Source organism: Perca fluviatilis, chromosome 20, assembly GCF_010015445.1.
Source record: "Perca fluviatilis chromosome 20, GENO_Pfluv_1.0, whole genome shotgun sequence".
NCBI classification, from domain to species: domain Eukaryota; kingdom Metazoa; phylum Chordata; class Actinopteri; order Perciformes; family Percidae; genus Perca; species Perca fluviatilis.
In genome coordinates this window covers 17,680,367-17,708,245 of record NC_053131.1, presented here as the reverse complement: position 1 = coordinate 17,708,245, position 27,879 = coordinate 17,680,367, and the positions used below count along the sequence as shown (strand labels likewise).

General features: G+C 40.0%; 1 protein-coding gene across 3 annotated transcripts; it reads left to right on the top strand.

Annotated features, from left to right (window-relative positions):
• Positions 1–1,866: 1,866 nt before the first annotated feature.
• Positions 1,867–26,420, top strand: ppp2r5ca (protein phosphatase 2, regulatory subunit B', gamma a). 3 transcript variants are annotated; one of them, XM_039786323.1, is made up of 14 exons: positions 1,867–2,044; positions 9,451–9,650; positions 16,392–16,502; positions 16,787–16,879; positions 17,001–17,131; positions 17,245–17,304; positions 17,484–17,592; positions 18,148–18,201; positions 18,404–18,574; positions 19,021–19,148; positions 20,298–20,399; positions 20,562–20,634; positions 21,934–22,050; positions 23,745–26,420. In XM_039786323.1, the coding sequence occupies exons 1-14, from the start codon at positions 1,951–1,953 to the stop codon at positions 23,877–23,879; spliced, it is 1,578 nt and encodes a 525-aa protein (XP_039642257.1). In that variant the 5' UTR covers positions 1,867–1,950; the 3' UTR covers positions 23,880–26,420. The 3 variants fall into 3 exon arrangements, with proteins under 3 accessions (XP_039642257.1, XP_039642259.1, XP_039642258.1); XM_039786325.1 differs by having other exon boundaries at positions 21,969–22,050; positions 23,745–23,879; XM_039786324.1 differs by lacking the exon at positions 21,934–22,050.
• Positions 26,421–27,879: the final 1,459 nt, after the last annotated feature.

Below are 27,879 nucleotides of genomic sequence, written 5' to 3'. Positions count from 1 at the left end.
GAGGTTACTTCCCCGACAAAAGATGCAAAAGAGAAGGGAAGAGTAAATTATGCCTAAGCTACATGTGTGCTGACTCAGATATAATTACAAAAGTCGATCCAGAGGAGAATAAATAGTTGAAAGCAATACAAATGCCTGACAGTCTTACTGCAATATATACAAATCTGGAAACAAAACCTTGGCCTTTCGGTTGCCAGGCCAGTTATGATTAGGCCAAATGTTGGTGCCATCTAACTTACATCTACAAACTGAAGCTAAAATGAACATACACTGGCTATTAAGAAGCTGGGCAAGCCAATCGCCGTTTTGCATAGCATTCAGTTTATTTAAATGGGTCCGGGCTAAGCCCCGAATCTACTCAAGTCCTAGAAACGCCCCTGCTCAAATACTGAGGAATTTCTACTCCTGCATTACTAAGAGCATCCTGGCAGGAAACATCACTTACTGGCTTCTACCCTGAGGCCACTAGGATCTTACAGTAAATGAGGGCACTGCCTAATACTGTCCCACACAAGCACAAGGAGCTGATGGGATTACATTTCACTGGAATGGTACCTCGTACTATTTCATGTGACAAATAAAATTGATTGATTGATTGAAATGGCTGTGAAATGACTGTGAAACTGGTGTCGAACCCCACTGTTATGTAAACTCTGGTCGGCCTTGTGATGCAAATGTGGTTTCACTTCACGTGTCCTCTGATGTATCACATGAAATGAGGGACAGCTATAGTACTTCTTTATGTAAAGATGAAATGCAGATTATATGTATTTGTCGCTGTTGTTGGACTTATTTTGGTGTGCATATTTTTGAAATAAGGGTTAGTCTAAATTTAAATGACCTATATTGTGAAAGTGTGATAGGCTACTATGATTTGTTTTTTTTAAACAGATGTTTAAGCTACTAGATAAACTTTAAGACAGGCTGCAAAATACTGTTTCCTGCATTGTGTTCCCATGCATTTATTTTTCTGTCCTCTTCTTTCATTTCCTGTTTACAGCTAATTTTGTTAAGCACTTCTACATCACTCATAACATAATACAGTAAATACTGCCATTGCCCTAAATATTGTGTGAGTCATACAACCCTCTCACAAAAAATTATATGTGAAGCATAAAAATGAAAATGGTTGATTGAAGCTTCAATTTGTTCTAGTACAACATCTATTTTATGTCTTTTTTAAACTGTGTCTAATCATTTATTTGATTTCATATTCTTTTTTTATATTCAGGAAAACACTATGACACATATACAGGTTCTTTCGTCTTGTGAAGTGAATAATCACACAGCTATCTACTGAATTTATTTGGATTTTTTTGTTGGAGAGCACTGGAGTTTGAGTCTCCAATCGTCCTGTCCTCAGCCCTTATGTGGTTTCTTCTTGTCTCCTTCTGTTCTTCATTGAATCCAAAGATGTGAGGCCTCCACTGACCCTCTCCTTCACCTCCTTTTGATAAAGAACCAAGTAGAGATGACAGAAGGAAACAATGAGAGACTTTGAAGATGTAGCCAGGGCCTCTCTCTAAACACACTCAGAGTAAATTATTCCCAGCTGCTTATCCAAAGTCAGATTATGCTGAAAATCCTGCTAATGGTTAAACTGCAAAGGATTTAAGTAAATCTGATCTAAAATCTGTAGCAGGGCCTGCCTTGCAGAGCGTCACCAGAGACCAGTGAGTGGGGAGGAGGAGCCGGACCAAAAATTCCACTGCATGACCCGCCCCCTGTGCATCCTTTCAGCCAATCACCAGCCCTCTCTCCCAGCAGCCTTTGCCTTCATTGCTCCAGAGCAGACTGACCTCAGCCAATCAGCTGGCTCATTCACTGCTTACATCACTAACTAGCCAGTTCCCTCCAGCAGCAGAGAGCTTCATTTTCTGATCTGCTTTTGTGCTAAAATGGAGGCTGGCCTCTCGCCCTGAGTGGATCGCCTTCCTGGTTTAGGTTTAGATGTTGACATGCAATAAATCTGGAGACAGGATGGTTGTGGATGCACCTAATTCCAATGGGCCTTTTCAGCCTGTGGCTCTTATGCACTTCAGAGGTATGTAAGGACATATTATTCTTCCTGTATTGTCCTAGGGAATTAAGGGGAGAGAGAGAGCTGTGTGTTGCTGTGCTCCGGTTCCCCTCCACTGGTTACTGCTTGGTTAGTCAGCATACAGACGTTTGAGGCACGACCACTGTTTTGTGCTTTGGAAAGCAGCTCTATTGTATGCGAAAGGGAATCGATGAATGGTTATGTGTAAGGCTTGTGTGCATTAGGCTACTGTGAGACACGGGTGCTACATTAAAATCTGGTTTTACTAGCTAGCTGCTCTCTCTGCCCATCCCCCCGCCAAGCTAGTGATGTCAAAGGAAGTGAGGTCATGGCATAGGGAAGGGTCTTCTCGTGTGTTTAAATGTAATTGTGTGTTACCGTATTTATGTGTGCAATTGTTAATTGTAGCCTTTGAGGAAAAGCTAAAGAACAGTCTTATATTGTGTTTCATCTTCACCTCCTTAGCTGCTCTACACAGCACAGCATTTTTGTCACACTTCAGTTCATCTGGGCACACATTGGTCATAGTGTGTAGGCTGTAACGTTAGACAGTCACTGCTCTGCAGCAAGCAGCCCCCTACTCTATCTCCTCACCCTTTTCCCTTGTGAGCGACATGCTTAGGCACCTTTTTTGAGACGTTTTTTTTTCTCCAACAAGACACAATAAACTAAATGTGAATATGTCTCCTAAGTATATCTCTGTCAACAAAGCACCGCAGTCAATATGACCCAGCCATAGCAGTAATGTTTTAGGATTACAATATCGAGTTAGGCCTCTTAATATGTGTACAATGTACTCAGTCATGTTTGAAAGGCCCAGCCTGTTACCACTGTACTCTGGTGCAGCCCAGCGTTAGATGAAGCCTCAGGCAATTATTGATTACACTCTATTGAGCCACAGAGGCCACTGCCTTGAATGACAACTCAGTGTTGGGGGACAATCAGACTCTCTCTCTGCCTCTTTCCTGTGTGTGTGTGTGTGTGTGTGTGTGTGTGTGTGTGTGTGTGTGTGTGTGTGTGTGTGTGTGTGTGTGTTGTGTGTGTGGTGTGTGTCTCTCTATCATTCTGACCCTGTGTAGACCAAATGTCTTGTATCCAGATTTTTCCAGATTGTGTCTAGATTCAGTTGAAACTGATTGTAGTGTATACCTGGCATCTGAATGTGTCTCAGTTGAATGTTTGAGAGACCATCTATGAGCTGTGAGTTTTCACTTTCCTTCTCACATTTGATTCTGTATGTGGGAAAGTGAAACTACTATAAACCAAAAAAATATTGATATGTTTATATGGATTTGACAGGATCACCTCAGGTAAAGATTTTCAAACTCCCATCAATGTTTGTTTAGGCTAGTTTAGACAAATGAACTGTGTTTGGGATATTTTTATGAGCCTCACACGCACTACAAAAAATTATCAGGTGGCTTATGAGTGGGAATGCGTTTGCATCCATGGCCACCTCTGAATCAGACTCCACATCCCAATATTTCCTCAGTATGTTTTGGGTGCATTCATGCCTGCATTTGAGCCATGTTCATGTTATCAGAAGTTTGTTTAAACAGGGCCTGTGAATCTCTTTTGCTCCCTGTTTGTTACTTTGCGATGCAAGACATAATTTTAATAACAAGCACTGCAGAGCACTTTTTTTTTCCATTGTCAGTCACAAGGGAGCCTCTGAATTGCAGGCATGAATGTGTCTCAAGAGTGGCAATGTTTTTTTAACTTTTCCCAAACAACACGTTTGAGACAATTTGTGAACCGTACTTTACTGTATGTAAATCCTGGATGCATTCTCAGGTGCTGCTTACAATGCAGCCAAAATTACTTTAATACATTCATTTGGCCAACCTAGTTACTCACATGCCTTCAAACTGGCAACATGTGTCCCATACACTATACACACTGTCCCTCTACATAGCTGTAAATAGCAAGCAGTCGATGTTTACATTGATCATAACATACTGTCGATAAAGCAGATTGCCAAACCAGTCCCAACTCCAGACTGGACTAGCAGCTGTTCATTTGACCCACTTACAGTGATAAAGTAGAGACTGTGACTCCAGTTATTTATTATCTTTGTTTTGAATGGGGGGGGGGCATTAAGATAAATCTCTCTCTGTTCTCCGCAAGACATGGTACTCGTGTGTGTGCATGCGCATGCTTGTTCCCCTCCTAAGGCTTTTATTAGCTTCATTAATAGATGTCACATTGTGGTTAACATCAATTTTGGGATCACAACACTGGGCCTTTATCTGTTACACAACAACTCGCTGGATATTTTCGGAGTGCACAGAAACTTTATAACACAAGCAGACAGACTTATGTAATGGGAGCAATGCAAGTCTGACACGGTCAGAGGGAGCAAGGCAGCACATTCCAGTGCAGCTTCATGTCCCAGTGCAACTAGCACAAATGACAAAAATATGTTACAACACAAACCTTATGCCAAGGAGAGAGAAGGTTCACTGACAGTCCCAAATAAAATTAATGGTAATCTTATCCTTTTTTATTTCTGTTGCTGTTCCAGTTGTTTCTACCAGTCCTCTGGGTTGAAACTGGTGAACCTCAGTTGACCTAACAGGACTCCTTCTGAAACGTGTCCACTTTGGAGTGAATAATATTAATGATAAATGTCTTGGATGAACCTCTCTTTTATGTGTTTTTAATCAGGCATTCTGGCACTTGTGTTTTTGGCATCTCACACACTTAACCTCTCCCCCCTGGAATTCCCAACCTCTCACTGTCATCAAGATGAATTGGCCGACTTGAAACTGACACTGCAGAAGTGCGTGTGTGTGTCCAAGCCAAGTCTCCATTATGTCTGAATAGGATATCTCTCTTCTTACCTAGAATCTGCCTATTTGCAAGAATGTTTAGCACGTGTTTGTGTGTGTGCCCTTCTCTGGCCTTTGTCACTCTTTGTGTACATTCCGTGAAATTAGGCCATAAGCGAATAGGTTTAGCGTGTCTGTGTCAAGTTTTTTTCTGCAGTGCTTTCCTTGTTACACACCTGCGTGAATGAATTGGCAGAAGGTTTTAATGCCAGCAGTTAATTGGCTCATTAATTTCCGTTTTAATTAAAACAAGGTATGTCAGTAACGCAACACAAAGAGACATAGTTAATTTATCTCTGAATAATTTGTTTTATATACATTTCTGCATTAATGTAGCATGTTTGCAGTGCTCTGCACTGTCCTCTATTGGTTATTATTATTATTATTATTATTTTTTATCTTTTTTTCCTTATTTGAACCCTGTGCCAAATTCATAAATCATAATTTGTCTCACAACCTAATTTTCTTATCTCTGTAATTGGAAGTGTTCTGCCTACAGGTTATTGTACAGTCGTGGAAGATAAATGGGATTTATCTGTTTTGTTTCCTTTTGACATATATGCTATGTACATATCTAATCAAATTCAGCTAACCCATGGCGCCAACATCTTCATTCATGTGCAGACAGCTTCCAGGCCTCAGTGTCAGCCTATTGTTAATGCCACACCCTTATACTGATCAGTCTTGGGGAAGAGAAAAGTGCATCTTTAGCTGTGTTGTATGATTTTATTGAGGTTTAACACCATATACAGTGGATAGGAAATACAGTCCTTCCAGAAAAACGCGGTGTTTTTTTGTGATTGTTGCGGGCAAAAATCCTTGATGTTTTCTTAAAAAATGCGATGGAATATGTGGGATATTTATGCAATTCTATGCAATGAAATTGCGGGAACTTGCAAAAACTGCGGTTTGATGAAAAAGAGAAGGAAAAAGTGATTTTCCCCCAACACCCTGCTTTTTTTAAACTTAATTTCCAAAAATAGTTTACAGATATTCAGTCATTGCAATAAGTAAACAAATAAGATACAAAAATATATACAAATAATATTAAAGTAAAAATAAAAGTAATAGTCTAAACTGAGGGAAATAAAAGATACAAAAGAGACAGACTTTCAAAAATCGTTAATAATATAGACAGCAGGAGCACTTAAAGAAATTTGAGTAGACATCAGACATTAAGATAGCTTTCTTATTGGATACCAACTTAAGAGACTTAAAGTAGCAAACACCTGTTTTTCGATGATGTTCACGTCGCGTAATTACGTCACTTCATAACGTTCCCATGGCAACAGGGGAACATGTCAATGAAACAGCCCATTTGTGTGACGTCCTGTTGTGTTCTTAACCCCCCCCCCCCAACAAAGCACAAGTAGACTTTATATTTCACAATTACTGTTTTCCGTCAGATCGTTTTATAGATTCCGCCGTTCCCGAACGCAGCTTTATTACACAGGAGAGGGAAAGAAAAGAGACAAGCGAGACATAGGGAGTCCTTTGTTGTTGCAGGAATCATTCAGCTATTACACAAACTCCCGGGCAGTTCAATTCTTGTTTCCTTTTTTTTTACCCTCATAGTGCTTTAAAACTTTATTGTGTCAGCGATAATGTTTCCTGTTGACTCTACAGAATTCTCACACCGCCTCAAACCATAGCTCAAGATACACTGGTCAAGTCTCATCGTCGATTACATGATTGGCCACCGCAGCGTGACGTGGGGTTGTGTTACTCCAAAAGTTGAGTAGATCTCAATTTTTCGCCACAGGACCGCTGCGTTTGTTTGAGTGTCCCTCCTGCGGCAACCCTCGTCGCAGCCTAAACGCACTACTGTTTTTTGCCGGACCGTTGGACGGCCAACGCGGGCGGTCTGAACAAGGCCTCGCTGTATTTACGTTGCATGCAGTTGTTGTCAGTTAAATGAACCCACACCTAAGTTTAGTGAAGAAGTATGTTGGCATTATATTTTTGCCTTTTCTATTATACAGAATCATATTTAAGTCAGTCAGGGAAGAAACTTGAGATAACAAAACAACATGTTTTTTATTGAGAGAACAAGATCGTTCTCAGACATTATTGCCTTGACAAAACAGACATTATTGCCTTATTAACAGTCTTATTTGCATCTTAATATACAACAGCACCAGAAAGAAATAACCCTGGTTCCAGAGTTTGCACTCCTACTCTTTTGATAAGAAAACAGTAATTGAGTGTAAATCTGTTTATTTTTAATGGCCCTTTTAGCATTAGCTTGACAATTTAATAAATACACCTTTTTACCTTCTTGGAAAGAGTTAGATGAGAAGACTGATTCCAATTTCACATCTGTTTATTAAAATGTAAGGATGCAGCCAGTTAGCGTAGCCTTAAAGTGCTCATATTGTTCTTTTTGGCCTTTTCCCTTTCCTTTATTGTGTTTATATATCTTTTTTGTGTGCATGTTATAGGTTTACAAAGTGAAAAAGCCCAAAGTCCACCCCAAAGGGGCTTACCATCTTCCAGAGAAAACACTGTTTCCAAACTGCTCCAAACAACTCTATTGTAGTCCAGCCTTTACTTCTGTGACGAACGTGCGTCACTTTGTAACACACGTTATAATGCTCACCTAGCTGCTAGCGTGGCACTCCCTCATACTCTGCTTCTGACTAGCTAGCAGTACTTGCTGCACATGTGCGACTCCCAACCAGTGTTGCCACGGTTACTTTGAAAAAGTAACTTAGTTACTTTACAGATTACTTGATTTTAAATTTTGACGTAGTGTTTTTGTAGCTAGATAGCACTTTGTCGCCACCAGCACAGAGTATACAACAAACCTTAATACTGCCGTCTTTAGCTGACACAAACTCAAAATAGTGACTGTATTTTCAGCTAGAAAGCGCGCATCTCTCTCCTCCCTCCATTGTTTACGTTTGTGTCGCTGCGTGGTACACGTGAACTGTCCACATGCTGAAAACGTGACTTGTCGCATACGTGACTTCACTCCCCGAGACGCAATAAGAAAGCTAAAATATATATTTTTTACTAAGGAAATGACAAAAATAGTAATGCACAGTGACTTGGATAAGTAACTTTAATCTGATTACTGGTTTGGAAATAGTAACGTGTTAGATTACTCGTTACTGAAAAAAGTGGTCAGATTAGAGTAACGCGTTACAAGTAACGCGTTACGTGGCATCACTGCTCCAAACAAAGATGGTACAGAAGTGAGATGCCTCACTCGGTAGCTAAAACAGAGAGCTCAACACACAGGGTGAAAAGAGGAGCTGCAGCAATGTGCAGTACAACAAATGTATGGTGTTTTCTGAAAATTAAACCTATTCTGGTACAACTTCTAAATACAATTATGAACCTGAAAATGAGCATAATATGAGCACTTTAAGGTTGGAAATGGGGGAAACGGCTCGACTGGCTCAGTCCTGAGACGAGACGAAGAACACCAATGTATTATTTGGTAATAAGTATGCTTTAGAGGTGTTGGTAGGCAAATACTTACCTTTGGACAGAGCCAGGCTAGCTGTTTCCTTCCATTTCCATGTCTTTATGCTAACTGAGCTGATTGGAGCTTCATATGTAAAGGACAGATGAGCAACCTTGTTCATCTGTCCTTTTTAAATATGAAGCTCCTTCTCATCCAACTCTTAGCCAAAAAAACCTATAAGCATAATTTCCAAAATGCTCAACTCTCCCTTTTTAAACGGTGTATAGCATCATATAAATTAACTTCAAGAAATGAATTGTGTATTTTAGATCCAGATTTTGTTTTTTTTGTCCCGTAATAGCAGTTATATGGGTAGCTGAAGAACATATGTAGATGTTCTTCCGATGTGACTATCAAAGATAAAAACCAAACATCATAGGAGAGAAAGGGGGAAAAACAAGCTACATCAGAGTTGTGTCACATAACTGCATAATTATGGTGTCAGTGTGTTATTACAGCACCACATGAGCAGATAGGAATTAAGAGTAACCAAAATGGATGTTTCCTCTTTGTGTTGTCATGTGAGAGGTGTTGGCTCTGGCAGAATTGTTTGTTTATGAGTCTGTGCTCTTGAGTGCTTGGGTGGAAATAAAGTGAAAAGAGGAAGTCTTCAAACCACCATGGACAAATATGACATACAGTGACTTAAATAGCTAGGTTTTCCTTATGAAAATATCTTTTAGCTATTTTTTATTTTCAGCGTGTTTGTCAAATGGCTAGACTGTGACCATTCACCTAGTTCCCAAATCATCCTCCACTCCTTCTCCAACCATCTCTTCTCCTCCACTCTGCCGCCTTTCTCTCAATGCACTTTAGTCTTCGTTACTCATTTGCCAGTCTTCATCACTCTCTTCCTCCTCCTATTTCTTTTTTCTATCGCATTGGTTTTTTAACTGTCACCCTTGACAGTTAAACTGCCCCTCCTTTCTTTTGTGACCCCTCACTCTTTGAACATGCCTTTTTATTCTCCTAAATTCTCAACCGCCTTATCTCATCGCTGCTGTATAGCATCGCTACGCCTTCAGCTCTTTTGGTCGTCCCTGGACTCTATCTCTCCTTTTCTTCCCTTTTACAAAACTCACGTATCCCCCTCTTTGTCTCCTCAGATGTGGCCCCCGCAGAGCAGGAGAAGCTCTTCATCCAGAAGCTTCGCCAGTGCTGCGTTCTTTTTGACTTCCTGTCCGACCCGCTGAGCGACCTGAAATGGAAGGAAGTGAAGCGGGCGGCGCTGAGCGAAATGGTGGAGTACATCACCCACAACAGGAATGTCATCACAGAGCCCATCTACCCGGAGGTGGTGCACATGGTCAGTAAAACTGGAGGGGGTTAAGTTTGCGGTTCAAGCTGAAGATGAGGGCGAAACATGGGCTGAGAATAGGGGCAGGCTGCAGGACAGAGATGGTAGGATCACAGCTTGGTGTCCCAGCTGATGCTTGTGATCAGGTTTTATTGGGGGGTTTTGCTTAGGGCAGAAGGTGTCTATTCATTCCCCTTTTTTGAAATGATTTGTTCAGCAAGTATGCTTGCTATTGCCTTTTCAAATATTTTTTTTTTTTAAATTAAGTGGGTTAAAGCCACAGAGGAGAGGGAAAAGACATGGATGTTTTTGTTTCTTCCATCAAGACTTGCAAAAGCTGTAATGATCTGCAAGATTTCATGTATACCAATGTTACATTTTACTACTGAACTGGACTTTTCATATAGTCATCATCAGGGCAAACTTAGGGCGTTTTCACACATACCTCGTTTGGTCTGGACTTTCGGACTTTTTAGTTTGATCCGAACCAAAATTAAAGGTGGAACCTCTGGAACCCCCCGGGTCCGACCGTCAGACCCAATTGTACGACAAAAAGAGGTGGTCTCGGTCCGGACCAAACTGAACCATGGTCCGGTTCGTTGATAGTGTGAAAGCATTTTTTGGATGGTTCGGACTTTCGGACCAAATACAGGAAGCTCTGGCAGGCTCTCCTTGTGTTACAAGACCGGGGAAGCTCCTTTAAGGAATAGCTCGGTGCTGAGAGAGAGAGAGAGAGAGAGAGAAGACAGCTATCAGAGCAGAGAATACATCAGCAGTTTATTTGTTAAGTGGTAGTAAATGTACAGTGTAGGTTTCAGTTTGTCTCTGAATAAATGCTCCAGAAAGAAAGTTCCCGTGTCTTGCTTCTCTACATCACAACAAAACAAAAAGAGCCGCGGCAGTAGGGGAGAGCAGCGGTCAGTTGAATAGCCTAAACTCGGACCCAGAGAGAGAGGAGACGAGGACGGGGAAGCCAGTCAACAAACCAATCAGTTCTAAGTATCTGGAGACGCAGCTCACGTATGTGATGACGGCAGGACGTAGTTTTGTCACGTATAGATCTGTAGTGTGCTTGCAAAACTGCAGTGTGAAACCAAAACTTACCGGATCAAATGTATACAATGTAACAAAAACATGAACCTTGGTACGGACCTTGGTTCGGACTTTCATGTGTGAAAACGCCCTTAAATGTGTCCAATTCTTTGGTTTAAGACTATAAACCTGCAAAACTAATAACATTCCCACCAGGCTTAGCTGTACTTAAAGTGCTAATTAGCAAATGATAGCATGCTGATATGCTACACTAAGATGTAGGGCTGAGTAAAATAATCAATTTTCCAATTAATCGATCTGTCTTTGAGTGCTCTATCGATTCATAAAATCCGGAAGTTAATCTTTTAATATATGCCATGTCACCATGGATGTGTAAGTAAAAAGTACTTAAAACATACTTTTTGGTCATTAACCGGGTGCATTCTAAAACAATTTACTGAGAGTTGCAGCGGATCTGCAGTTTTCTGTGAGTCTCTTCCAGATATGTGGTGCATGAAAACTGAACGCTGCTTCTCCGTGTTTAGTTCTGACTCTGCAGAAAGCAGACCAGTTCCAGACGACCTGAGAGGTCTAGATCGTTCATAATGTAGCAGAAGATCAGAAATGTATTTTGGCCCAAAGGTAGAATTTTGAAATTGATTCTTTGAGAGACGGGAAGCCAGTGTAAAGACCTCAGGACAGGAGTGATGTGATCACCACTTTCTTGGTCATAGTGAGCAGCCGAGCATAATATTGGCATTTTTCCATTACATGGTACCTGCTCGCCTCGCCTCAACTCTACTCTCCTTTTTTAGTTTTCCATTATGAAAAAAAGTCCCTGGTATCTGCTAAAAGTTACTTTTTTTCTTTTTTAGTACCACCTCCGTCAAGGTTCCAAGCGAGCTGAGCCGATACCAAAGGTGACGTGAATACCTGCAGACTACTGATTGGTAGTGGTGTCAACAATAATCGATTCGGCGATGCATTGCAATGCGGGGCATGCACGATTCAGCATCGATGCGGCAAAGTGCCATAATCGATTATGTCACTGTTTATTTTCTGGCCTTGAGTGGACAATAAAGTTGTAAAGTTTCAATTACTTCTGTATCAAAAATATATCAAATATAGTAGCTGCAATACAACACCAATTAATGCAGCCAATAACTGTTGTTCAATATCCTCTCAAGGATCACTGTCCCGTTGAAGGGACACTGCGTCGCTGTAACCTCGATAAAACTTCCACTCATGAGCGTTTTTAGCTTTTATAAAAGCATTAAATCTTCCAAATATACACACCAATTGAAAGCTTAGCCTCTAAAACAATTCAGCCATAATCTGCGCAGCTGTCGAGAGTGCATCCATACCTGTTTTCGTTGTCCTTTCAGCAACAAAGTGGTATGTTGCCCAAAACTTGATTTTCATAAATCCCCAAGACTCCAAGGAAATGTAATATCCAAGCTTTATATTCCAAAACGATCTGTTCGCCTCACAATGTTGAAGTTTCTGGCCGAATCACAAGGGAAAAACGCGAAACAATTTTCCATTTCCGCACTTATCGCCGCTAGCTTCTCTGCCCAGCTCCCTCCCTGCTTGATGTGGGTGTCATTGAATTCCCTAGCTTCTAAGCTTTTGATAGACATCTCATATGAGCCAATCCGTTCAGGTTTGCCTCTGATATGGCCAATGAAAGCGGACAAGCCAATGACCGCAAAACGGACAGACATTTCTGTAGAAAAATCAATTTTTGAGTCTTTTGGCATCTGGATTTTTTCTATAATAACCTGAGACATGTTGCTATGGCCTGGGTGTATCTGTATATCACCAGATGTGTTTACAGTATTTTATTTTGATCATTTTACAGATGTATGACTTGGACGGAAATAAAAAAACCTCCATTCTAGCCTCTGTAACTCTGTGTCAGTAAGGCCTAGAATCACCCTGACACTTGTAACAAAAAAATTGAGTGTGTTTCCTTTCCAATGATGTCAGGCACACCCCAGAGTGTCAAAGTATGTGGGAGCTGTACCACTTTTAATTTTGGTATGTCATTTAGACCAAAAAGCATGAAATTTCAGCCGAATCTTAACAGGATATCTGACTGATTGCCTCATGACTGATGAAAAATTTGCCATGTTGTGTGCAGTAGAATTTTGATGCATCGTGGAATCGAATTGAATCGAATCGTTACCTGGTGAATCGTAATCGAATTGTGAGGGCAGTGCCAATGCACACCCCTACTGATTGGTCAGAGCGAATCGTCACTAATCACTGCGTCATCATTGTTAGCGACAGACAGGGGTGTCCTGAACAAACCTGCCATTTTTAAATATGCCAAGCCAGTGGCGTGTTTTTTTTTTTTTTTTAAACAAAATGTGTCTTCTGGCTGTGGCAACAGCCATATGCCGAGAGTCAAAAACAACACACCTTCGACATTTTGTGTGTGTGTCGCGTTAGGTCACGGCAGTTTCTTGCGGCGTTGCCATGACAACCAGCCACGCTCGCCTCACGCATGAGGCGGTACTAAATCTGCAATGGAACATGGAGGACGGGGCACCGCGGTCGAGCTGAGTAGAGTCGAGCAGGTACCATGTAATGGAAAAACGCCATCTTATTCAACTTTTAAAGCCAGCAGTGCAGTTTAGCTTAAGCTTTCAACATCTGTCATTCACACCGCAATTTCTTCATAAATTGCCATATCTAGTATAAGTTAGTCTTTCCCAGAAAAGCCTTTCTTCTGTTACAAGGGGTGTGATTCATTTTCAGCAGAAGCAATAGTGATTTGGTTTGAAATGATTTATTTACAACTGAACTTCAGCAGAACAGTCCAAGCAAACTCAACTACAAACTATCTTTTCATCAACAAAGCCAACAGCAGAACTGCGATAATCATGGTTATGACATTCCCCTTTACAGTTTTCATTGTGGAGTTAATGCACAGTCATCTTCACAGCCTGTTCTGGGTTGAAGTGCGGCGCAGTCCAGATAGTCTATCTACCTTTTAGCCTGTAGCCTGTCTTGTCAAACAAGGTTCCTAGTGTTTTAGTAGGCCACCTGCACTGTCCCATGATCTGCCTGGCGGAGAACAGCAGCCCACAGGGGAGTCAGTTGACACTGTGAGAGACCAGAAACGCAACACACTCGGATTATTGTGGGACAAAGCCTTTGAGGCCAGTTGCAAGGACAACGTTAACATTAACCTAAAACGAAAAATAATTTTAGAATACCTAAGATGGGACATTTCATGGACGTTTCCAAACACAGCTAAAATTTAGTTCAATGTATTATAGACTCTAAGGACGGTTACCCTTTGTTTTCAAATTTCCTTTACTGAGTTGAGTTGTACCCCTGATATGATCCCAGCACTTATAATCGATCTTCAAGCAATTCAATTGATTTTAAAACCATGCACGTTTATGAGTTTATGAAAATAAGTTGCATTAGTCACATACTCAACACTTAATCACTACATTGTGCCGTGAAATGCCTGAGGCCTGTACTACAAAGCAAGATTTGGCGTTAATGAGTTAACTTCCGGTTCAACCCAGGGTTTTGTGTCTCACGACGGTCGATCACTTGTTACCGGGTTGAATTACCGTGGTAACTTATCCTGAACGCCTAACCTGCTCGGGAGCAGGTTATGTTGGAGATTAGAGATCAACCGGTGTTAAAGCACTGCCTACTGACCAATCAATACTCGATTGATAACGGCATCACCGTTCTTTGAAGATCTGGTGGAGCTCGGTGCGCAGAGAGAGAGAGGTGTGCTCATAAAAGTTAAAACATTTAAAGACCGACAATCCCGTTAACATTCCCCGATGGGTATTTTTATGAAATATATAGATTTTCAGCAGAGGGAATTACCTATAGGCTATTTGTCGGCTTCTTGAGCCGTGTGTTGACAATGCGCACATTGGTTTGAATTATGTTTTTATATTTTTATATTTTTACTCACGATTGCTTACCACTGTCAGGGTTGCAACTGAAATAATAGGCTAAAGCAATGACAGTTTATGGAAAGGACAAGTGTAATTATGGTCAGATCTTGTGCCTGACTGATGAGGAAGTGATCTTGATAAGCGTTGTGATTTACGCATTTACACCGTCGGCTATTTTTATGCCAGCTTTCCTTCCTGTTTTAGGAAATAAAATAGGGATGCATCGGCTGAACATCGGTAACGGGCGATATTTGCCTCGTTAACTGCCATCGGGAAATAAAAATGACATTCGCCGATGATTATATGTGTCATGAACGCTGTGCTCAGGAGAAAGTTTTTTTTTTTTTCCCCTCTTTTTATTTGGGCGGGGGGAGATACCGAGACGGAAGAGGGCACCTGCGCATTCTCCTCAGTAACTTAGATTAAACAAAGAAGATGGCAGTCGTGTGGCAATATTTTACAGTTTCAGAGAAAGATCAGCGTTTTGCAGTTTGCAATACTTGTTCCATTGAAATTTCAAGAGGGGGGTGGGCTGTTAGAAAGTCATTTAACACAACAAATCTCATTGGACATTTGAGAAGCAGGCACGAGGCGGTGTCTGAAGTTTATGGAGCCACGCTACACACTGCCGAGCCGGCGTCACTTTGCCGATGTCTGTCTCCCCGAAATCCACAACATTGTGGCCACGCACATTCATGAGCTACTGGCTTGCGACATCGCTGCAATCAGTTTCACCACAGATATATGGAGTTCAGATGTAAGCCCTGTGAGCATGCTTAGCCTCACGGCACAGTGGATTGATGAGGACTTCAACCTGGTGAAGGCAGTGTTTCACTCCCAGGAGTTCACAGGTACCCACTCAGCATCTGCCATCTCGGAGGCATTTGAGAAAATGTTCCAGACGTGGAAAATCGACAAAACCAGAGTGCCTGCTGTCGTGAGAGATAATGCTAGGAACTAATACTAGGCATTAGCATGCTGCTAAACATTTTTTTTTTTTTTTTTATTATTTATCAGAAAAATATTTTTTTATTGGGCCATGAAAATAATCTCATTGAGTAAGTTTTTGTTTATCAGGCTAAAACCACTCAAATAATTTTGTTGGGCAATGTACTGAAACAATCTTTTCATTGATTAGTTAGCAGTCAAAGGTTTTTGAATGTTATTTTTCAGAAAAGAACTTGTCATAAATAAGGTTATAACTAATGTCAACCAGAAAGTGACATTAAAGGTTGTTTTTGTTTCATAAATTGGTCTGTTTGAATTTGTGCTCATTCTAGGATAGTGTGATCAAGAGCCGAAAGACTTGTATGTTTCCGTGGCACAAAAGAAGGAATAAATAACAAAATGGCATCGGCCAAGTTGTTATGTTAAACATCGGTATCGGCCCAGAATTTCCCAATCGGTGCATCCCTAGAAATAAATCCAGGGCATGTCGATCTTGATTCGTAGTACAGGCCTCTGGTCTGTTGAAAGTGATGCACTCTATTGATGTGGTTTCACTGTTGGTTTAATGTGTCATGACGGGAAACATTTATTCAAGAGTGGAAAACTTCTGACAGGAAGTCCAGGTCTCGCTGAATTTTTGTATTTATTTTTTTATTTTTTTACTTTATGAAAATCTCATGTAACCTATTCTGGGTAGAGATTTTGGCATTGGTTTTGGTTGAAACATGAACTATGACTTTGGGTTATCAAAACAACAAAAGGAAGTTAACTTTTAATAGCGTACTGTCCAGTGGAATAAACACTCATGGTATCATTTTCACTTCTCTTCTTCCAGTTTGCAGTAAATATGTTCAGAACATTGCCTCCATCGTCCAACCCCACTGGAGCGGAGTTTGATCCAGAGGAAGACGAGCCAACACTTGAAGCTGCATGGCCACACCTCCAGGTTGACATTTAAATAGTTTAATCATCTGCAAAACACTGAGAGGTTTATAAATGGTTATTGTCCGACAACCTCTAAGCCCATGGCTTTAGTCTGTAATGTTTACAAAACGGCATCTCTGTATTTGATTTTAAATTGTTTGTTTGGTGTTCGAGCATTTGTGAACTGCCTCAACATTGAGCAGAACTGAACCTTATTGTCATTTACATTATGCACACTTTACTCCCATCATGCTTAAATTCCCTCTCGGCATTCATTCCTTTTTTGTTTTCTTCTTTCTGTTGCAGCTCGTCTATGAATTTTTCCTTAGGTTTTTAGAATCGCCCGACTTTCAGCCTAACATAGCAAAGAAATACATCGACCAGAAATTTGTTATGCAGGTAAGAGAATAATCTTTTTGCCAAATTCTTCCGACCGTATAGTAGTTTCAAAGCAACAATTACAAAACACAATTTGCACGAGGACTGTCATTATGGTAATCTCCCTTCTCTTGCATTGTAGCTCCTAGACCTATTTGACAGTGAGGATCCCAGAGAGAGGGACTTCCTCAAAACCACCCTCCACAGGATCTATGGAAAGTTCCTGGGGCTGAGAGCGTACATCAGAAAACAGATCAATAACATTTTCTATAGGTCAGTGCAGGTCTCCCACTGCTCTAAAACATGTATACCAAGAAAGATGGTCAACATATGAAACATTCATTTTGTTAGTTAATACAGTCTGTGTATTTTGTTTGCTACTACAGGTTTATCTATGAGACAGAGCACCATAATGGTATAGCTGAACTACTGGAAATACTTGGAAGGTATGGCCCTAAGTTAAAGTTACAAGCTCTCATGTCTTTGTGGCTTTCATACAACTTTGACATGCCATTCAATGCTTCTTTTGGCATAATTGTGCTGAATGTTAAAGCTTCCCAATTATCAGCGGTTGCGTGCCAGTCTACTTCTCAGGTGTAATAGTACTTTTGTGTTTATTTCACAGCATAATCAATGGATTTGCCTTACCACTTAAAGAAGAGCACAAGATTTTCCTGTTGAAGGTTTTATTGCCTCTGCACAAAGTCAAATCACTCAGTGTCTACCATCCACAGGTGAGTGTGTCGAACACAAAATGAGGCATGAGAAGCTTGATTAGTTTTTTGTCAAGCTGTGTGGAAAAGAGACATGGCACCTTCATTATTTACAGGTGACCTTTTAAAAAAAAAAAAAAAAAAAAAAAGTATTTTTTACATATTCTTGTCCAAACCTGCTTTGAGTACATGCCTCATGTTTTCACAAGAGCAGCAAGCCATTCTGCAGGTTTTGTCAAAAAATGGTGTTGCATGTCCCAGCCAGTCTGTCCCTCAGGTGTGTGTGTGTGTGTGTGTGTGTGTGTGTGTGTGTGTGTGTGTGTGTGTGTGTGTGTGTGTGTGTGTGTGTGTGTGTGTGTGTGTGTGTGTGTGTGTGTGTGTGTGTGTGTGTGTGTGTGTGTGTGTGTGTGTGTGTGTGTGTGTGTGTGTGTGTGTGTGTGTGTGTGTGTGTGTGTGTGTGTGTGTGTGTGTGTGTGTGTGTGTGTGTGTGTGTGTCCCTGCCCTGTTACCTTTTTTAGTTTTCTTGTGTATGAATCCAAACACGTTTAATAGATTGTTTGCTAATGTGTTTTGCAGCTGGCCTACTGCGTGGTGCAGTTTTTGGAAAAGGACAGCACTCTAACTGAGCCGGTATGTCAAATAAAAACATGGTTGAATCATTTTCATCTTTTTTTTTTTTATAATGCTGCTTGCTGAAACTCCTTTTTTGATGCACAAATTGATTTTAAAAATATGAAGTTGGTGCCTTTTGTTGATTTCATAAACTGCTATCCCCTTATCCTCCTTGATTGGTTATTCAAGACTATCATTACTTTCGTCATCATCCCACCAGGTGGTAATGGCTCTACTAAAGTACTGGCCAAAGACTCACAGTCCCAAGGAAGTGATGTTCCTCAACGAGCTGGAGGAGATCCTGGACGTCATCGAGCCCTCTGAGTTTGTTAAAGTGCAGGAACCTCTTTTCAGACAGCTGGCCAAGTGTGTGTCCAGCCCGCACTTTCAGGTAACCAATGGGTGATCGGTGATCACAATCTTACCTTCATAAAGCGTGATTTATGTTTCTGCGTTAAATCGACGCCGTGGCTACGTACGTTGGTACGTGGAGATACCGACCCTACGCCGGACCCTACGCATCTCGAACAATTTTAAAGGGGAACTATGCAGTTTTTTAGCTTAATTTACCTTAACTGAACAGCTTCGGAGTCATTGGAGTGGTTATATGACTTTTTTTGTTCTTTTTTTCGGGTTGAATGTTGGTCATCTCGCTTCCCCCTAGCGCCTGTGAGTGGAAAAACAACCCTTGGCCCGCATGCCACTAACGTAGGCTACGGCGAAAGCTCTGCGTGGAGCCTCCGCAGAACCATAAATCACGCTTTACTCAGGGAATACGTCATTCAGGTGGAGTGGTGGTGGCTGTCAGTATATGCCTGACTGATGTGTTCTGTGTAGGTGGCAGAGAGAGCTCTGTACTACTGGAACAACGAGTACATCATGAGTCTGATCAGCGACAACGCAGCAAAGATCCTGCCGATTATGTTTCCTGCTCTGTACCGCAACTCTAAGACCCACTGGAACAAGTAAGATACTTTTGAATGTAGTTCTGTGCAATTACGCAGGCTGTGCTAATGTCCTTTTTAAAAGCTTGGTAATTCACACTGCATGTAACACCAGTCTGACACGTGAGCTCGCATAGTGCTATCTCTTAAGTGTGTGTGTGTGTAGACATTTGAGCTTGGTCACAGAATGTACTCCTGCACATCAGTAAAACATGTCCCTAGAATTTGTCATAAACAATTTCTAAAAGGCTTTATCATAACCTTTTTAATGCATTTTTTATTGTGTATATATTTCTGCAGATCACCTTTTCATACATAACTTATTGTAATTTATAGTTTTGTGCTTTCAGTGCACATTAAAAGACTTTCAGTTACTTTAATATCTCTAGTATCTGATACGATGAATATAAGCTGAAACAAACGATTAACTGATGAACAGAAAAGTAATCTGCAACTGTTTTTTTCTAATCGATAAAGTAATTTTTTCAAGCAAAAATGCCCAAAACAACCATACGTATAACTTTCTACTTACATTTTTATTGCAACCTCAATATCTTTAAGGCTTAAAGGTGCAGTAGGTATGACTTAAAAACTAACTTTGTCATATTTGCTAAATCTGACCCTATGTTCCAGTAGAACTACATGAAGCAGGTCATTTAAAAACAATCCGGCTCCTCTGGCACCACTTACAGCCTGTAGTGCAATTTGCAAAAATCCACCGCTCCCTGTTCAGATGCACCAATCAGGGCCGGGGTTCTTTAACTGCATGTCAATCACTCCTCATCCACACACATTCATTCTCCCTTGTGGGGGAGTGGCTTAGGAGACCGTTATGGGCTGTGATGAGAAGTTGTCGATGTTCAAATTTTTGGCTAAGTCCTTCACAATCCTACCTACGGCACCTTTTTAACATTTTAAAATAAAATGTGTTTAAAACATTCCAACCAAAAGCACACCGCTCTATATATATTTTTTTAAATGTCCGTTATTTGCAGGTGCTGTAGCTATTCGCCAAGTGTCCAGCCTTAATGTGTGTGTGTGTGTGTGTGTGTGTGTGTGTGTGTGTGTGTGTGTGTGTGTGTGTGTGTGTGTGTGTGTGTGTGTGTGTGTGTGTGTGTGTGTGTGTGTGTGTGTGTGTGTGTGTGTGTGTGTTCGTGTTCGTGTTCCCAGGACCATCCACGGCCTCATCTACAATGCTCTGAAGCTTTTCATGGAGATGAATCAGAAGCTCTTTGATGATTGCACACAGCAGTTCAGGGCCGAGAAAAACAAGTAGGCACTATAGACTTTTTTTCCCACATTTTTTTAACAATGATGTCTAAGTGACCCATAATTATCAGTCTCAACACCGCAGCTGAATGGGTGTTGGGTTTCACATCTTCTCAGCAGAGTGGAACAGATTAATGGAGTGCGGTTTGGTGATTTGTTCAACAGAGAGAAGGCAAAGTCAAAAGAACGTGAAGAGGCTTGGATCAAGATCGAGAACCTCGCCAAGTCAAATCCACAGGTGAGCAGTGTGTGCAACCATCTAACCTCACCTGTTTTTCACCTTACTACCATAGTGTGAGAGTGTGTATGTGTGTGTGTGTAGCATTAATCTTTACGAAATGTGTCTTGTGTTTTCTTTAAGCCAATTTTGTTGTAGAATTGTAGTTTCCTTTCCATCTTATCCCGTTAAGGACTCCATGTGTTCATACTATGACTTGGTAGTTACTGTTTTCTAAATTCCACTGTTCAGATTGAAAGAGCTTGATGAGTGGGCTTGTTCTGAGAATGTGCTTAGATGTGGTGAATGCTTGAATCGGACAGCTCTAAAAGGCTCTCTAAAGAAGTATTTGATTCATTTAAAGATTAACTATATGCAGACATTTCTGTCCCCTCCCAAAAATTGATTTTTAGCTTTCCACTGATGTACAATACAACTTCAGTGTTGGGCATTTAGGGGATAGTTCGACATTTTGGGAAATATCCTTATTCCTTTTCCTGCCGAGAGTTAGATAAAAACAGCTACCCTGGCTCTGTCCAAAGGTAACAAAATCCTATTTAAATCCTAATTCTTGGCCGGGTGCAGTAACTTCCCGGAGTCTTGTTGTCACCGTGAGGTTGCCCGGCAACCATTGGAGACTCCAGGAAGTCACTGCGCCCAGCCAAGAAATAATCCAGCACACAAACTCACTGTAAAACAATTGGTTTTTGTACGGATTAAACATAGATATAAGGCATAGATATAGGCAAGATATAATTTGATATAGTTTTTAATTAGTGAGCTTTACAGGGGCTGGTAAACAGATTTTGTTGTTGGACAGAGCCATGCCAGCTGTTTCCAGTCTTTGTGCTAAGCTAACTGTCTGCTTGCTTCAGTCACATACTGTATTTGCAGTACAGGCATGAGAGTGGTATCAATCCTCTCTTCTAACTCTAGGCAAATAAGCACATTTCCCAAAATGTTGACCTATTAATTTAAATGTGCAAAAAAATAAATGTTTCAATCCAAACAGATCAGTGCAACAACATCAGTGTGCTATAAATTATTTAGTTTGGAGTTTAATTTATTTTGGTGTCCCCAGCAACTGATGATCTCTTAACATCTTTTGACACAGGTGCTTTTTCATAATCAGCACTTCCCAAAAAATCAGTAGTAAAAGTCCTCAACTAAAGGATTTAAAACGGCAAACTGCAATAGATCAGTGCTGCCTTTTTTTGCTTCAGTTCAGAGCCTCTTGATTCATTCTTCTTGCATGCGACTGAAAGTCTTTTCTCCATCCTTTTGTGTTTTTGTTTTTGTTTCTCTTTCTTTTCAACATAGTTCTTTATGTATGTTGATTCCTCTGACCTCAATAGTCCTGTAGCAATGGAGACGGATGTCCCTTTGATAGAAGATGTTCTGAGGTTAAAAAAGACAGTTGAGGAGGGCGCGACTCAGGTAAACCTGACTTTCTCTCTGTCTCTATGCATCTTTCCTGTTATAATCACTCTATATATAAATAAATAAATAAATAAATAGGCGTGTGTGTTCCCGGAGCTTGCAAAGTCTTCTAATTGAAGCTACTCGCACTATCAATTATCATTGTATACTTACTGTATAAAATGATAGTCTTTGTTTGTGTTTTTGTTGTTAATTTAGTTTTTTTTTTCAAATCAAACTTTATAAAAAAACTACGCTAAAACAAATCTGGGCATGGACTAAACACTGGAATCAAGAGCTTTATTTTTTGTGTGCCTGCCTCCCCTTGCATGTTGTCTAAGTAGTAGGAGCCCCAACATGTTCAATATTACCCACATAAGTATATCTGAAATGCAATTTAAATACATTTAAAGTGTGTGTCAGTCATAAAATAAAAATTGATTAAATAAAAAGTAACAAGAAAAAGTGTCTGTGTAAAGTGCCATTATGAAATTAAAAGAGCCTTTTGGAATACCGTATTTTCCGGACTAGAAGTCTCACTTTTTTTCCTACTTTGGCTGGTCCTGCGACTTATAGTCAGGTGCGACTTATATATCAAAATATATATAATTTAACATGTTTTTAAATGTTAAGTCATACTGAAAACATTACAGTCTACAGCCGCGAGAGGGCGCTCTAGGCTTGTGACAACTAGAATGCTTCTCCTAAAGACAACTGAGAAAGAAAAGAGATAAAAAAACTGCAGGTAGTAAAATATGCAGCCGAAAACGGCAATCGAGCAGCAGAAAGAAAGTTTGAAATGAGGGAGAAACTTGTGAGGGACTGGCGAAAAGGTGACTCTTACTGCAATGAAGAAATCAAAGAAAGCTAATCGGCTAATCGCGGGCTGAAAGCAAGATGGCCAGAGCTGGAGGAACGAGTCGGGAGGGGCTCGTCAACGGTGAAGCTACGTCTCCACGCCTTTTAATACATCCATGCTCCACGCCCTGGTAGCTACTTGTTCTGTGTGCTATTGTATAGTTCAATAACTGTTAATGTGTTACGTTAACAAACCGGACACCTACCGTATTCAGCCTGTTGTTCTGTGTGCTATTATGTAGTTGACAGATGGAAAAAAAACATTCAAATAAATGCGACTTATAGTCCGGTGAGACTTATGTTTTTTTCCTCTTCATGACGCATTTTTTGACTGATGCAACTTATACTCCGGAGCGACTTATAGTCCAGAAAATACGGAAAATAAATTCTATATTAGAATACAAATAAATCCTATAAAGTTTTAATAATTTAGTTTTGTAATAACTGTTTAGTAAAATGTTCATATTTTTTTTAATTTTTTTTTTTATATAATTTGAAATGTATTGGTTCAGATATATTTGACACAATTCTTATGGTTATCTCATGCCTTATTTATTTCGTTCATTGAAGACTTTGGGGCTCCATAAATGTCTGATGTTGTGTATTAAATTTAAAGTTGTTCTAATAATGTTAGGCAGGTATGGCAGGATCAGTACAATATATTTTAACTCAGATCTGGTTTTCCTCTGCAGATTAGATTTTCATGTATGTAACTGAATTGTGCCCAAGCTGTCGTGCTTCATCTTACAGATATGATCAGAACAGGGACAACTTGACATGCTGACAGGAGATGACGATGAGAAATGTTCTAATTAAGTCTAACGTTTTCCTCTTGTCTTGGCTCAATCTGACAGTTGCAGCATGACCAGCGGAAAGAGCGGCCTATGGTGCGACGCAAATCTGAGTTGCCTCAGGATATCTACACCACAAAAGCCTTGGAGTCCCACCGCAGAGCTGAAGACATGTTGACCACCCACGATGGACTCTAGGTCCCGCCACCTGCCGGCTCTTTGTTCAACTGCCCCTTTTACCCTCGACAGCCATGGACATCCTCTTCGCCCAGGCGCCAGAATTACACTGACGACCCATGTTGGGCTCTCCATCCCTCCTCCCAGCACCAGTTTTCCCAGAATCCTCAGTCCTCCTTCATTCCTGCTGCCCCAGTGCAGAAGCCCCGTTTCCTCCTCCCTCAGATTTCTGCTTTCTCAGGTTTTTTTTTTCTTTATTTGGAGAGGAGTGGGAGTGTGTTTGTTTGTTTGTTTGTTTGTTTGTTTGTCTGTTAGCCTTCTCCACATTCATTGTGTTCTCCGATTATTTCCCCGATCGGTTCCTCTTACCTTGCTTTCTCCTTCCATCCCCCTGTGCGCTCACTGTAAATGTGGAATCTGGGAGTATGGATGCCACAATGCTGGCTCCTTCATTCCTTCTTGCAAACACAGTGGATTTGACATGGAAACATAGGAACTGACTGACTCACTGTCTAAGGATCGTCACTTGGTCTCTGCTTGGTTTTCTTTTCTGTCAAAGGGAACAAAAACAGAACCTGTTGATCAGATGAACGACATGACTTTCCTGTCATCCGTTGTATGTTTTTTTTTTTTTTTTTTTTGCTCAATCTAATGGACATCTTGTCAGTGCCAAGACTGTTGTGTTCTTTATGTTTGTTTTCATGTTTTTATCTGTGACTTTAACAGGGACACCTGCCTTTTTGTTTTGGGTCACTGGTGTTTGAAAGTTTTTTTTTTTATTATTAGTTTTTTTTAAAGTTTAGCACACCAGACCAAACTGAGACTCGTCCTTCAGCCTTGCAATGTCCAGGAAAGGTGGCGAGGAAAGAGTAAGTTGTCCTGTGGACATCTGACACTTTCCATGTTATTGTTTTGTGCCATATGCCGCTCTTTTATATGCTCGCTTCCTTATGTTCGTTGGCAATATTTGAAAACCAGACCATAGTGATGACTAGACAGTTCAAACAATGGTACTTACTGTTTTTGAGTTTCGTAGATGAGGATGAACCTGAATGAAAGCTGTTTGTATTTGCTACCTAAGTTGCATTAGCAATATCCAGTGCTTGGATGTAACAATGGGAGCCCATATAACGGCTGCATAATCAAGAGGAGAGCGCGGCTGTGGGGTGTTAGGGGTGAGTGGTGGGTTTTATATATACTGTAAAATACATAGGGATGATTATCTTTGTAAAGGAAATATAATTGGAGATAAGTTTTTTTTTTTTTTTTTTTTTTTTTAGAGCTGTACTGTCACAACACCTAAAAACTCCACTCACTGATGGTTTTTAGCAGCCGTTACTATGTTAGGACCTTTGCTCATTGTGTTTCTTTTTATTATATCATATTGTATGCTATAAAGATTTTAATTTCCTCTACTTAAAAATAGACATTAATTTATTATCAAAAATAAGTGCTGGTAACCTCAGTAGCTATTAACATACTGACATCAAATGATTAATACACAAATTAGTTGATGTGAGTTACCAAAAAATTGACTTCCTTAACGTTTGCAAGTGTGGCATGTTTGTGTTGCTACCATTCCTAATTTCAGGTGTCTGGTTTGCAGGCAGCTGTTTAAGGTTGGAAAATATCTTCCAGTTAGTACCATTGTTTAAACTAAGGAGGTCTGCTAGATTTCTTCATATTTGATGTGTTGTATTTCTATGTCTTGTCTCTGGGGGTAAAGTAGCGTGGATGTCAGGCTTTGAATTTTTTTCTTTCTTCTTCTGGCTATTCAGGATGCCCAACGCTGAAACAGACTGGTATCAAATGGCCACAAAAATGCCAGATGCTGAAAATAAACTGACATTGTGACTTGGCTTGTTAACTGTATTAATACTGTATTTGCTTGAATGCAAAAAGATGTAAATTAAAACTACCATGTTAAACATGTACCTTTTACCCTGGAGGAATGCCATTCACCAAACTGATTTTTGTTGTCAAGTTCATTGCGTTTATGAAACAGTCCTGCTTGCTGGGAGAAATGTTTTATGGATTTTATGAGTTTGAGTCAAGAGATGTTTGAGGTTTATTTTAGCGCTGAAAAAACAAGAGGTGATTTAAAAATGATTTGGTGGCTTGTTCTCTTTTCTGCAGGATCTTTGCAGATCTTTTAATTTTAACATTATTTCCAAAACATAACTTAAAGTGTCCTTTTGTATGTGACCTGTACTATATGATTCATTTAATATTGTATATATGATTTACCTTGTCTCATGTAGTGTTATATATCTAGATTAATTTTGTACAAATTGTCCCTCTGTACAGAATAAAACATCAATAGCAAGTGAAAGAAGTCAATCTGGCACATACCGTCTTATTTCTCCTGTTCTTGGATGTACTTTCAGTGACACAAGGATTTAGAAAATGTTCTTATTTTTGTTATTAAAATCTGCAAAGTTTCCTCCCTCCTCTATATAACTGACAAATGTTTATACCCGTTGTGTGCTCCTATCACTGTCTTTAGTGGTGTACAACTATGTAGGATGAATAAAGAGATTATTTGAATATATATATTTTCAACCATGCATCCATTTTGGCTTTACTTGACTGACAGGGCACATCTCAAATAACTATTCTCAAACACTTGTATGCTACAGTATATAAACCATAGTCCAATTGCTGTAACATGGATAAAAAGGCTAGTATTAGCAATGAGGGTGTTCTTAATTTGGTTTAATGCATTAAATGGCAGTAATGTCACTTGTATAGCCACTCTGGCAGTGGGCTGCTTTGAACACAAGAGGGAGCCAGATACCTGAAAAAGGACATTTACAAACAGTTCTTTTTACAGAGAATAACGTTTGCAACGCCACTTGTAGCATTCATCGTGCAGGTCTCAATTATCTCATCTATGACTGGATTCAGCAACACAAATATGTCAACCAAAGCTCAAAATGGACACCATAATCAGTCCGTCACATACACTGCAATGAGCATGTCAGTCTCACTGACTTCCAGCAGTGGCCTAACATGAAAATATTTTATGACTGCAACCTAAATCTTACTGTGAAATCATTTTAATAGGCCCAATATACAATGTGCCTGTTCTGTGGTTTAGGACAAATGTTAGCCATCAGTGTTCATCAGTGAACAATAGTTTCTCAGTGCTAGAAACTACAGAAACAAAACTCCAATATTTCACCAAGCTTTAGCACCTGGATCTGTTCTGACAAATATAGTTTCTATAATAAACTAACCAGAACCATAAAACTTTCAATGTTATCCATTTCTCAAGCTGACTTTTTCCATCTATTTCAATGGATTCACCTTGTATTTTAGAATTATAATACTGCACAAACATTGTTGTTTTTTCATTTACAATTTCTAGCTATCATCATTTATGATCCTTTCATCTTTAAGGTTCTTTAGTTTTTTTGTTAATACATTAAGTAGCATTGGTGTAGAGCTGAAATAAAAGGACAATGGACATCTTTCAAGCAAAAATGTCAAACGTTTTCTAAATTTCAGCTTCATGAATATGACTATTATCTGCTTTTCTTTGTCATATATGAAAGTAAAGTGACTATATTTGGGGTTTGAACGGTGGGTCAAACAAGACAAGAAATCTGAAGATGCTACCTTGGTCATTGGATAAGTATAATAAGCAGGTTAATCAATAATGAAAATTAAATTAGTTGCAGCCCTTAAATGAATTTAACCACAATCCAGGCAATGGCCTTAAATACATAAAAAAAAAAAATGTTATGAAGTATTTAAATGGCCAATGAAAGTAAACACATGCATACATACAGTACTCAACATTTGCAGACAAAGGGAGAGAGCTCTTCAATTCCATGAATGACTTTAATTGAGTTCCAAATGAGTTCCAAAAAAGTGATGAGTGCACAAAGCTGCTTCATAGAGATGAAGAATTAGGTTTTTCTTAGAAGTAGCGAACAAAAGCATCAACCTCTCTTTTTATTACATGTGCTTCATGGATTACTTCCTGTTTCAGTAATGAGAGTGTTTTTGTTGTTAT